Consider the following 13,311-nt stretch of genomic DNA (forward strand, 5'->3'; position numbering starts at 1 on the left):
CACCGTTCCAGTGTATCCGGTTACTCGTCGCAGAATCTGGCCATTAGTGTTAACAAGTTAACAGTTAGAGCGCCAACGCCGACATCTGACACACCGAACTCTAGCGTTTTAGAAAAATTAATAAACCGTCGAATATTTCTCCGTCTTAAACAATTCATTGACTTTCAAGAATGACATTTCGGATCTTATCGATAGGATTCCGCGATTAGACCAAGTAAATATTTAAGTAAAAAGATTTTATTTTCGTCTTATTTGGATGATTATGGCAGCAACGGATAGCTGAGATTCTGCTGATTAAAATGAATCCAAACACGACGTAAATCGGACTCCGTTTGTCGAAGTCATCATTCATTATACAGGGTGGGTAACAGTAACGTCGAATAACTTTAAACTTAGTTGATCTTGAAATCCTTGCAAACCTCTTTGCACACCTTCGAAACCATGTATCTAACAATTTTTCCTAAAATGCATGATTTCAGACTTGAGGTGCGCAAGCTAATTGACTCACCCGGTAGATCGCGTATCAATTGACCGGGGATTAGCTGAAATTCATCCGATTTATATCGTGTTTGGACTCATTTTAATCAGCAGAATCTCAGCTATCCATTCGTACTACAATTACGGAGGAATGCGACAATTGTTGAAAATGAAACTTTCTTATCACACGTTTACTTTTTGCTCGTCGCGGTATCCCTTTGACTGCGAAACCTCAACCGTCGCTGTTATGATTACTTTATGGCCCGGCCGATTTCTACGGTCTCTCGTTAAATATCGTATCCGCTCGTTGTATTTATTTCACTGACTCTCGAATTCATATCAATTTCACCCACACCACTGTACGTTGAATTTTCTTTGTGCTTCAGGAATAGAGAGGAGAGGCCATCCAGAATGGTTCTAACCGTGACAGAGGACACACCAGCGGACATGCTGGCCGGAAGTATGGAGCTTCTGGTCCAGTTGCCTCGGGAACATCATCAGCAGACTCAGAGGGTCACGGTGCCAAGAAGGTATGTAATATTTTTGAAGACATTAGACAGATAAAAAAAAACATTAAATTGTACGAAGAATTTTACCACATTTTTAAGCAAAATCTCATTTAATTTTAATAAAGCTCGCGCTAAATTTTAAAATAGATCTCACTAAATTTCAAAAGAAGTCTCATTAAATTTTAAGACACATCTCACTAAACTTTGAAAATATATCATCAAATTTTAAAACAGATCTCACTCAATTTTAAAACCGATTTCGCTGAACTTTAAAATGATCTTACCAAATTTTAAAGAATTTCTCATTCAATTTTGGAAGGATCTCACCAAATTTCAAAGCAGCTCTCGCTATTAAATTTTAGAAAGGATCTCAGTAAATTCAGAGAGAGAGAGAGAGAGAGAGAGAGAGAGATACTAAACAAAGTATTTCACTAAGCGTCAAAAATGATGTTACCAAATTTCAAAAAAGACTTTTGCTAAATTTAAAAAAAGATTTCAATATCCACTTTAATCCTTCTCATTTTGATAAGAACAAGGAAAACAGCAACAAATTAATTGTTGCCTCCTCGTACCATACAACTTTTTTGTTCGAAACACTCTTTCATGCAACATGCAGTTCACAAGAAAAATTAAGGCGAAAGAGTTAAATGACTCACCCTGTAATGTAGCGTCCCATTAAAATTTCGATTTGTCGTTCCTTAACGACATCCGTAATTAAAACGTTCGATTAAAATGGTCAATTAAAGGGTTCAACTTGAAAGCCTGAATCCGTGTCGAGCGGTGTTATTGTCTCCGAAGTGATTCAACATCTGGCGAGAAGCTGGTCCCGTCAGGTGTTCTAATTTACGAGTTTCTACTCGAGGGAACACGGATCGGTTCAGAAGAACCTGTCCTCTTCACGGTTACGCAATTTTCACACGTTCTCTCCCACGAATAAAGGAATCGGAATACGCACCGTCACGAAAGAGACCGTCTAACGGTCCCGTGATATCGGCTCGGTTTTTTTAATCAAATCAATTGGCCACGCAGAAACTGGCAATTCTTTACAGTTAAAGTGCGCCGTCCTATAATGGAGCCTCGATTATGCGAATTCTGTGCTATATGAACACGCGTCACATGATAGTAGCTTTAACAGGACACCGTTTATCGTGCGAATAAACAGAGATTTAATTTAACATTGTAATTCACGCGTCAAACATCGACACGAAAAATTCAATCACAAATCAAAATAATTTAGTCGACGCAATTAATCCAAAAAGTTATTCACAATCGGGAAGTGTAGGGTTCCTGAGATCATTTAAAGAAACTTTTTCCTTTGCGAAAATGTGGTCCGCGGCTTCGTTTACGAGTTATTAACGAAAAACACTGACCAATACGAGGTAAGCTCATCTGGCGCGAGGCGACGGAACCAATGAGCGGCACTGGGCTTCGTCCGCTCTTTGGCTCGGTCGCCTCGCGCCAATTGGATCTCGCCTCTCATTGGTTACAGTTTTTCGTTAATAACTCGTAAACGAAGCCGCGGATCGCATTTTCGCTAAGGAAAAAGTTACTTCAAATCACTTCAGGAATCCCTCATTTCCCGATTTCGAGTGAATTTTGGGACACCCCGTGTCTTCATATTTTGTTTAAATACTGTTATGAAATATACTAATATATAGTATATATATATTATAGTATATATTATATATAATAATATATAATATATTAATATACTAATATACTAATATATATATAATAATATATAATATACTAATATACTAATATTCTAATATATATATATATATATATATATATATATATATATATATATATATATAATATACTAATATATATTGTTATGAAATATACGCTTTAAAAAGGATACCAAATGCATTTTATGCATTTATAATAAAAATGAGCGACTGAAGTATAAAACAGAAAAAGAATTTAACGAATTCAAGGTTATTGATACATTCCTTTCAGCTTATTAAAACTATTGAAGGAGGAAAGAAATTTCTATTTGGCTTTTGTTTTTGTTTTTTTTTGAAAACGATGCAGAAAATTTTGATTTCGCATAAAAATCCGCAGTCTAGTTGTGTGTTGCCAGACTGGGAATTATTATGCAAAATAAAAATTACCTGCACCAGTTATGTAAAACAAAAGTTAAATAATAATGTACATGTTCTTTAAATCGATTCAATAATTCAGAAAAACATTGTGTCAAGATATTCTATCGTTCTGGTGATTCACTTATATTATTTCACTTGCACCGACTCTTTCAATTTACGAATTTTGCTAATGCTCGGATTAGCGTAATTCAAGCAGGTGTAGAATTCTATTGGATTCTATGTATATTTTACCGTTCTGGAAAAGAGAAATTAGCATGAACAAGATCCGCAATCTGCTTACGAGCGTATCTATTAACTTACACGCAATTACGCGGAACTGAATATTATACGGCAACATATTTCACCTGAAATTACACGCGACGCGCTCTCCGGGGCGAAGAGCTTCGCCACGCACAGCATCCGTGCGTAATCTAAATCTGTAAGCCGGCATCAGTTTTTTCAAGGTTCGCTTATCTCGGCGGAACACCGTGTGTCCCAGAATGTTAGCATAATTTCAAATTAACCGATCGCTCCGATTACGAAAACCGTCTTATCGCGGAACAGGTGCAGCAACGAATTGTTTATTTGCTAGCATTCCGCGGTAAGAAGCAGTCGCGATTTTAAAGTTTCTTATGGGGAAGAAGAAACAGGATGTTTTATACAAGGTGTGGCATTTAAATCTATTCAAATGAGTAGCTTCGATTTCCACCTGGTATTGCAGTTCATACTTTGGAAACATCGAATGTATGTGGAGTGACCGAAATATATTACAAGAAGTACAATTAAATTGTACATATTACAGTTACATTGTACGTCTTATAATTATACTGTACATATTACGATTACATTGTACATCTTATAATTACGTTGTACATATTATAATTACATTGTAAGTCTTACAATTACAATGTGCATATTACAATTGCATTGTGCATATTATAATTACATTGTACATCTTACAATTACATTGTACATCTTAAAACTACACCGTATATATTACAATTACATTGTGCATATTACAATTACATTGTGCATATTATAATTACATTGTACATCTTAAAATTACACCGTATATATTACAATTACATTGTGCATATTACAATTACATTGTGCATATTACAATTACATTGTGCATATTATAATTACATTGTACATATTACAATTACATTCTACATATTACAATTACATTGTACATCTTACAATTACATTGTGCATGTTATAATTACATTGTACGTATTACAGTTACATTGTACATATTACAGTTACTTTGTACGTGTTAGAATTACATTATACATATTAGAGTTACATCATACACACATTACAATTACATTATACGTCTTACAATTACATTGTACGTCTTACAATTACATTATGCATATTCCAATTACGTTGTACATATTACAATTACATTGTACATATTACAGTTACATTGTACGTATTACAGTTACATTGTACATATTACAGTTACTTTGTACGTGTCAGAATTACATTATACATATTAGAGTTACATCATACACACATCACAATTACATTATACGTCTTACAATTACATTGTATATATTACAATTACATTGTACGTCTTACAATCACATTGTGCGTATTACAATTACATTGTACGTCTTACAATCACATTGTGCGTATTACAATTACATTGTACGTCTTACAATCACATTGTGCGTATTACAATTAAATTGTACATAATACAGTTACATTGTTCATATTACAACTACATTGTATCACAATTACGTTGTATTTCGATTACATTATGTTCCAATCGCATTGTATCCGAATCACGGCGGCGATCGAAATAATTGGCAATCGATTTAACCGAAAGTTGTTTAAATCTAATTAAATTACGACGTGGTCGACTTACCACGTAATTGAAACACGGTGTAATTAAATTGCGAAATTGTATTAAGACGTAATTGAATTAGCAGAACTCTGACCACCGGTGCAACGACAAGGAGGAAAGTTACCGTGCACAAATGAACAGGTCTTGGCATTCCGAGTTTTCTATCGGCGACACGTGCGCGGCAGCCGCGAATCATCCTCGGCCGTGCTTTCTAACGACACCAAAAGCCGCAGCGGAGCTCTCGGCGCAGGAGAAATTCTGTCGAGATCAGTTTTTCCCCGGCCGGCTCGGTCGCTCGGACGTTTTTCTATCGGGCGACGTTGATCTTCGCGCGCTTTCCAGAAATTCGGGTCGCTGTCCCGCACCGCGCGCCGCCAGGTGAAACGAAGCGGCTCGTTCCCCGGGCCTACCTGTCGCGCAGAAGTCATGACTGACGACGCGCTTACCGGCGCGAGAAATGTGCTCGGCTCCGAGGAAAGTTAACGCCGTGTTTACCGCGGGAGAAATGTTTGTCACCGATCGACGGCCGAACAAACGGTTGTTTTGTCGCGCACGTTCGATAAAGTCACTTTCCAGGGGCTGTTGCTTTACGGGGGAACTTACGATTGTGGATGTCGATTTTGAAACCTGGGTGGGTTCAAGTATATACTAAATTCTATGTATGTAATGTAATATATGTAATATAATAATATAATATAATATATATATATAATATAATAATAATAATATAATATTATATATATATAATATAATAATAATAATATAATATTATATATATATATAATATAATAATAATAATATATATAATAATATAATAATATGTAATGTAATATATATTGTACATATTACATTTGTATACAATTCATATTGTATTGTATATAATACATTTTTATATTACATAATACATATACTATATATATACTTTATACTACATGTATTTAGTATATGTATATACATATGTATACATACGTAATACTAAAAGATCCTAATAGGATTTTAGAATTATAAATATATATACAGGGTGTCCCAAAAATGTCTCGCAATCCGGAAATGGCGGGTTCCCCAGATCATTTGAAGCAACTTCTTCCTTTACAAAAATTTTCTCCGATGCACCGTTAACGAGTTATTAACGAAAAACAGTGACCAATAAGAATCGAGTACGGCTGACGCGAGGCGGCCCAGCCAACCAGCGCGCGAAGCCCAGTTCCGCTCATTGGCTCGGTCGCCTCGCGCCAGCTGAGCTCGCCTCTCATTGGTCACTGTTTTTCGTTAATAACTCGTTAACGGTGCCTCGGAGGAAATTTTTGTAAAGGAAAAAATTGCTTCGAATGACCCGAGGAACCCGCCACTTTCGGATTGCGAGACATTTTTGTGACACCCTGTATACATGTATGTATGTATACATACACGTGAACATACTTGATCAAGTGTATGTATATACTAAGTATCAAGTATATACATACGTAATACTAAAGACCCTAATAAGATTTTTCAAAATCCGCTCTCCTTTTTGAGATATTTTGATTTGAAGTTTGAAACTCGAAATCTATGAAGCTTGAACTATTGAAGCTTGAACTGGACAATTAGGGAAGAGGAGATACGATTACAGTAAATTCTTCGAAATTCCTCCTCCCAGCTTGGAAACAAAAAAATGGACAATTGGGGAAGAGGAGATACGATTACAGTAAATTCTTCGAAATTCCTCCTCCCAGCTTGGAAATAAAAACGAACAGTTTGAGAAAAGGAGATACGATTACAGTGAATTCTCCCGAATTGTCCCTCAACTTCTAAACAAAAGTTATCACAATACGATTATTTATAATAATTGTTGACAATCAGCGACTATAAAATAATGTAAAAAATAATATTCGTGTCTCCTCTACCTAAATTGTACAGTCTTGTTTACAAGCCGAGGGACAATTGGAGAGAATTTATTGTATCTCGTAGCTTTTTTTATTTAAAGATAATAATATTAATTATGGCTGATTCTCTGGAAGCTCCTATTGAAAAATGATTGCATAAAACACTTCGGGGAAGTTCAACAGCTTATTCAACACTCATTCAAACAAGAAAAAGTGTTTCCATTTACATTTGTTTGAAGAAATCGTCTAAAAAATTGGTTTTAATTAATACCACCGATTTTATGAATAGTTTTTTAAAACTCGAAAAATGGAATGTTCAATATAAAAACTTCATCACAACGTATACAAAAATATTTTTATGTAAGAAATTAAACTTGAAGGTTATTTCAAGGACATACACCGAACTTCTTCGTTTTTGCACTTTCATATAACAAAACAAAAATATGGCGTTGAATTTGGAATACATAAGATGACCTCGGTTGTGACCTTGGAAAATTGATGACAAAGAGATTTGTTTGTTGAAATTTTATGCGGAAAATAATGTCGAAAGTGTTGCAAATATGTATTGCGTGTGGAATAATAAAAGTTGGATAATGAAAAGTTTAGTAATATGTTTGGTTAACCCCTTAATGCACAATTTAAAAAAAAAAAACCGACCAAAAAAAATCAATTTTTTTTATCTAAGAAAATACATATTTGGACCTTAATTTCAATAAATATGTAAAAAAAATGTAAAAATTACTAAAAATTCAATAAAAATAGTGGATAAATAATTATAGTGACTATTGAATCGCATTGCAGATCGAATTTTGTACCCATCGTACTGTTTTTCAATTAATATAGGTAACATAACATAAGTTGCGACGCCGACCGTATATATACGGGTCTGCACATTTTGGCCGGTTTTGCACGCCCGTGTTAATACGTTTCTGCGCGTTAAGGGGTTAAAGATTGATCATGATTTTGTATTTATGTTGACAGTACACCGATGATGGATCTACTTGTGCAGATAGCAACGGCTCACAAGTTGACAGCCTCTAGTTACACACTGCAAGCGATAGGAGAGCGTGGTAGGGTTCTACCTCATCAACCGAATACACCTATCGGTGCATTGGATGCACTTCAGGTAAACATTAAAATAGGATTTAGAAAACAAATATTTATTATTATCTTCGTTCGAGCCGTTTATTTTGAAAGTGGCATAAGTCACTTTACCGTAATGAAAAGTGGTGATTTTTTCACGTTTATACGAAATTATTTATACTGAGAAAAATATCAGTATCCTGAGATAACAAATACAAGTAAATCTTCTCGAAAGTTAGCATCCATATTTTTAAACGTGTTAAAACGCAAACCATTAAATATATCGACTTAAAAACAAAGTGACTTATGCCACTTTCAAAATAAACGGCCCATTTCAGTCTCGCAAATATGTTTGGACTGGTTTACTGATACTTTCGAATTTCTTGAGTAATAATTTCACGATATCTGTTACTAAGCTGCAAATAGTCACGTATTTATAACTTACCATGAATTAAGAATGTTTAGGATTAAAAAGCTGTAATTAGTTTTGAAAAATTAAGTTTCGAAGACTTAAGAATATGCAAGATATAAAATTGTAATTAATTTGGAAAAATTGAGCTCCTCGAGATATAAAACTATAATTAGTTTTAAAAAAGTTAAGTTTCTCAAAATATAAGACAGTGATTAATTTAAAAAAAAATTGAGTTTCTCAGAATATCAAACTGTAATTAACTTTAAAAAATGAAGATTACAAAATCGTAATTAATTCTAAAAAATTGGGTTGCTTAGAATATAAAACAGTAATTAATTTTTTTTAAATTGAGTTACTCAGAATATAAAACAGTAATTAATTTTTAAAAAATTGAGTTACTCAGAATATAAAACAGTAATTAATTTTTTAAAAATTGAGTTACTCAGAATATAAAGCAGTAATTAATTGTTTAAAAAATTGAGTTACTCAGAATATAAAGCAGTAATTAATTGTTTAAAAAATTGAGTTACTCAGAATATAAAACAGTAATTAATTTTTTAAAAATTGAGTTACTCAGAATATAAAGCAGTAATTAATTTTTTTTAAATTGAGTTACTCAGAATATAAAGCAGTAATTAATTTTTTAAAAATTGAGTTACTCAGAATATAAAGCAGTAATTAATTTTAATAAAATCGAGTTTCTTAAGATATAAAACCGCAATCAATTTCGAATAAAATTGATTTATGGAGATTTCACGACAATGGAAGATGTGCATGACCGTTTTGTGGAAGTTCAGTTAATGAATGTAACGATGCATTGGGAGAATGATGCATCAACGTGTTCGCTTCTCCGCTGCATTGGTTGAGATATTATCCGAGAAACACGGGGTTCGGTGATTTCTGCAGCTGTCCTAAGAACAGTCGTTACTTCTTCGCTTTTTCTTCGGGAGAAAATGAGAAGGCTTGCTGTCGAGGAAGTGCCCTATAGAGTTCCCAGAATCGTGTGATCCTCGAACGTTATTAAGCCTCTTCCACGGAAATCCTCAAATCTCGAACTTGTTATTTCTCGCCGATTTGCGGCTAAGAGAGAAGATTAGGTGCTGTTGTCTAGTGTATTAGCGTTCGCCACGAACAGCCATAATGTTCTGGAAACTGATACAGACGCGGTGAAGCGGTTTGTTAATTAAGTTCGACAATGTTTGATCGTGAAAATCAAATTGTTGCCGGAATAGGTAAATAAATGATCAGTTACTAAGAGAGAAATGAAGGAGAAGTTTCTTAATTAGATGTTACAATGTTTGACAGTGTCTGATAATGTTTAACGGTTTAGACGAGATTGTTAGTTAAATAAATAAGTAAAGGAATTGCTAGTAATCCAGATAAACGAAAGAATTTAATAAATAACGAATCACATAATTGTATCTTAATTAGGTTTGACAGTGTTTGACGTGTTACAATAAAAATTACAAAATATAGAGACAAGAGAACTGCCCTCGAATTGTAAAAAAAAATAAAAGAATTACTATTAAATGCAATCGGAGAACAAATAAAAAATACATTGATCTTGTTTGACGATGTTGCAGGTGAAATTGCTACCAAAACAGACGTACTAAAAAATTGCTACGATATCAGACAAATAAAACAATCGCTGCAGAAATAAGCAAATAAAACAACTGCCAACAGACGTTATCAAAAAATAAATTAACAGTATGTTAGTCAGATTTGATAAATTTTGATATTGCAATTGATATCTTAAATCAGACAAATAAAATAATTACAACAGAACCAGATAGATAAAAAAATTGCTGCCAAAAGATAAACAAAAGATTAGTATATTGGTCAGATTTGACAATGAACGTTACAATTGAAATTACATGATAGACAAAGAAAAGAAGGGCGCGATAAAATCATACAAATTAAATAATTACAAGCAAATGCTATCAGAAGACAAATTGTAAATGGACTATATTAATCACGTTTGATAATGTTTGATGTTGCAGGTGAAATTGCTACCAAAACAGACGTACTAAAAGATTGCTACGATATCAGACAAATAAAACAAACGCTGCAGAAATAAGCAAATAAAACAACTGCCAACAGACGTTATCAAAAAATAAATTAACAGTATGTTAGTCAGATTTGATAAATTTTGATATTGCAATTGATATCTTAAATCAGACAAATAAAATAATTACAACAGAACCAGATAGATAAAAAAATTGCTGCCAAAAGATAAACAAAAGATTAGAAGGGCGCGGTAAAATCATACAAATTAAATAATTACAAGCAAATGCTATCAGAAGACAAATTGTAAATGGACTATATTAATCACGTTTGATAATGTTTGATGTTGCAGGTGAAATTGCTACCAAAACAGGGAACCTTCGTGCCCCGAAAGGCGAAGCAGGCCAATCAACCTTTCGAAACGACATTCAGGTTGCAGGTAATCCAACAATCTCTAATATCTTGCTGCTCGTATCTGCAGCTAGAAGAACGCTCTGAACAAGTAGTTCTTTTCTCCCACGAACGATAAGGCCCGATCACGTCATTCTTTTATTTCCGACACTGTTTCATCGATGACACACAGTTTGTTTCAACAATCGGTTAGCGATTACGACGACTCGTGGAATTGTTGCAGGTGCATCTGCCCAGGAACCAATTGTACGTGTCCAGAGTCAGCCCGAAAATGAACCTCGGCGAAATATTGGACGAGGTCTGTCGCGAGAAGAATCTGGACAGGAGCAAATACGAGTTACGTCATCCAGGTAAAATGCGGAGTTCCATAAATTTGCATTTCTTAAGTTTTAGGTCGCCCATTAAAAGGAGAAAAAAGGCTCATTGATTATTCAAGAGCTAATTTTGATTTCCATGCTGGTTAAGTGTGGAACACAACGAGAGAAATGAAATTGTCAAAGCAGCCAAACGTAGAGGAATAAAATTGTGAGAATAGGATTGTTAGAAATACCTAAATATGAAAGACAAATGATATCGTAAAAGATAGTTAAATGTACAAGTGAAATAAGATTATCAAAAGCAGCCAAACGTAGAGGAATAAAATTGTTAGAATAGGATTGTTAGAAATACCTAAATATGAAAAACAAATGAAATCATAAAAGATAGTTAAATGTACAAGTGAAATAAAATTATCAAAAGCAGCCAAACATAGAGGAATAAAATTGTTAGAATAGGATTGTTAGAAATACGTAAATATGAAAGACAAATGAAGTCGTAAAAGATAGTTAAATGTACAAGTGAAATAAGATTATCAAAAGCAGCCAAACGTAGAGGAATAAAATTGTTAGAATAGGATTGTTAGAAATACCTAAATATGAAAGACAAATGAAATCTTAAAAGATAGTTAAATGTATAAGTGAAATAAAATTGTCAAAAGAACAGCCAAACGTTGAGGAATAAAATTGTTAGAATAGGATTGTTAGAAATACCTAAATATAAAAGACAAATGAAGTCGTAAAAGATAGTTAAATGTACAAGTGAAATAAGATTATCAAAAGCAGCCAAACGTAGAGGAATAAAATTGTTAGAATAGGATTGTTAGAAATACCTAAATATGAAAGACAAATGAAATCATAAAAGATAGTTAAATGTACAAGTGAAATAAAATTGTCAAAAGCAGCCAAACATAGAGGAATAAAATTGTTAGAATAGGATTGTTAGAAATACATAAATATAAAAGACAAATGAAATTGTAAAAAATAGTTAAATGTACAAGTGAAATAAAATTATCAAAAGTAGCCAAACGTAGAGGAATAAAATTGTTAGAATAGGATTATTAAAAATACCTAAATATGAAAGACAAATGAAATTGTGAAAAATAATTAAATATACAAGTGAAGTAAAATTATCAAAAACAGCCAAACATAGAAGAATAAAATTGTAAAAACAGGATTGTTAGAAACACATAAAATGAAAGACAAATGAAGTTGTAAAATAGTTAGTATAAAAGTATAAAATTGTTAGTGTAGAATTCTGAGAAATTCATACGAATATAAAGGGCAAATGAAATGGTTAAAAATAACTAACAATAAAATGGAGAATACAACTAAAATTACCAATCAATAAAACATAATAATTAACGTATCAACCTTAATTTCTTATAGCTGTTAAAAGGTCGGTGAAGTTAAATCAAATAAACTTTCACGATCTTCAATAATGATTGAATAATTTTAAATGAACGGCTCCTTCAATGAGTTCAATTAGCCATGGTTTCAGTGAAAGGATATATGCATAAGCTTGCCTGTGGAGAAAGTGAATTTGGGATTTCCGATTCCACCGACTGAAAATTTGAAAGTCTCGTTACGCCAAGGAGATCCTGTTTTTCGATCGGCGGTTTTCAACGGCCTGCGAGTGGTTTCAGCGATAAGATTTCTTTTTTTCGAAAAATATCGTTGAGATTAGGTTACTCGAACCTGTCGCGGAAGAATGTCGAAAAATTTGGACTGGTCAGTGCTACCGGTTTAAATATCAGACGCGAACGAATCGGTCCACGTCCGACCATAAGAGCACAGACTATACGTATACTGTATATGATGTTATCCAAATCAGGAATTCATTATTAACCGATTTCTTTCGCTTCCGCCTCCATACATTCGCTGCGAATCGCTTGGAAACGTCACAATGATCATTACAGAATCCCGAATGCATATAATTTTTTCCTCCTTTAATTTAAAACGATTATTAGAGAATTGAACAGTATGCAACCTATTGCCTTATCGAGTATCCAATAAAGAATTTTAATTTCTCACAAATGAATCATTGACAACAAATTTCCTCGAAACGATCTCTAATCATTCGAATTGCTGCAGAAGCATTATTAGTCCAAAAAAAAAATAATTAGTAAAACAAGTTACCTCCGTTTACAATATAAATTAGAAACGTCTAAACGGCGTAATAAATTATTCATTTGCCTGCTAATGAAACTATTAACGCTGGAAATAAATGTCTGTATAGAATTCTCGTTTGCCAGTCTGCCCATAAAAAAACCTGAATTTGCATGATCTGCAGCGACCTT

The 13,311-nt window shown here is 33.4% G+C and overlaps 1 protein-coding gene across 8 annotated transcripts in view; it reads left to right on the forward strand.

Moving 5' to 3' along the window:
- Positions 1–13,311, forward strand: part of LOC117224088 (uncharacterized) — a 211,503-nt gene that overhangs the window by 183,727 nt on the left and 14,465 nt on the right. For all 8 annotated transcript variants that reach the window (XM_076521442.1, XM_076521444.1, XM_076521449.1 and 5 more), the window contains 4 exons: positions 864–1,007; positions 7,769–7,913; positions 10,639–10,725; positions 10,921–11,047. In XM_076521442.1, coding sequence (XP_076377557.1) covers positions 864–1,007; positions 7,769–7,913; positions 10,639–10,725; positions 10,921–11,047 — 503 coding nt within the window. The remainder of the gene's footprint in view (positions 1–863; positions 1,008–7,768; positions 7,914–10,638; positions 10,726–10,920; positions 11,048–13,311) is intronic.

The sequence above is a fragment of the Megalopta genalis genome, chromosome 5, assembly GCF_051020955.1.
Source record: "Megalopta genalis isolate 19385.01 chromosome 5, iyMegGena1_principal, whole genome shotgun sequence".
Taxonomy (NCBI): domain Eukaryota; kingdom Metazoa; phylum Arthropoda; class Insecta; order Hymenoptera; family Halictidae; genus Megalopta; species Megalopta genalis.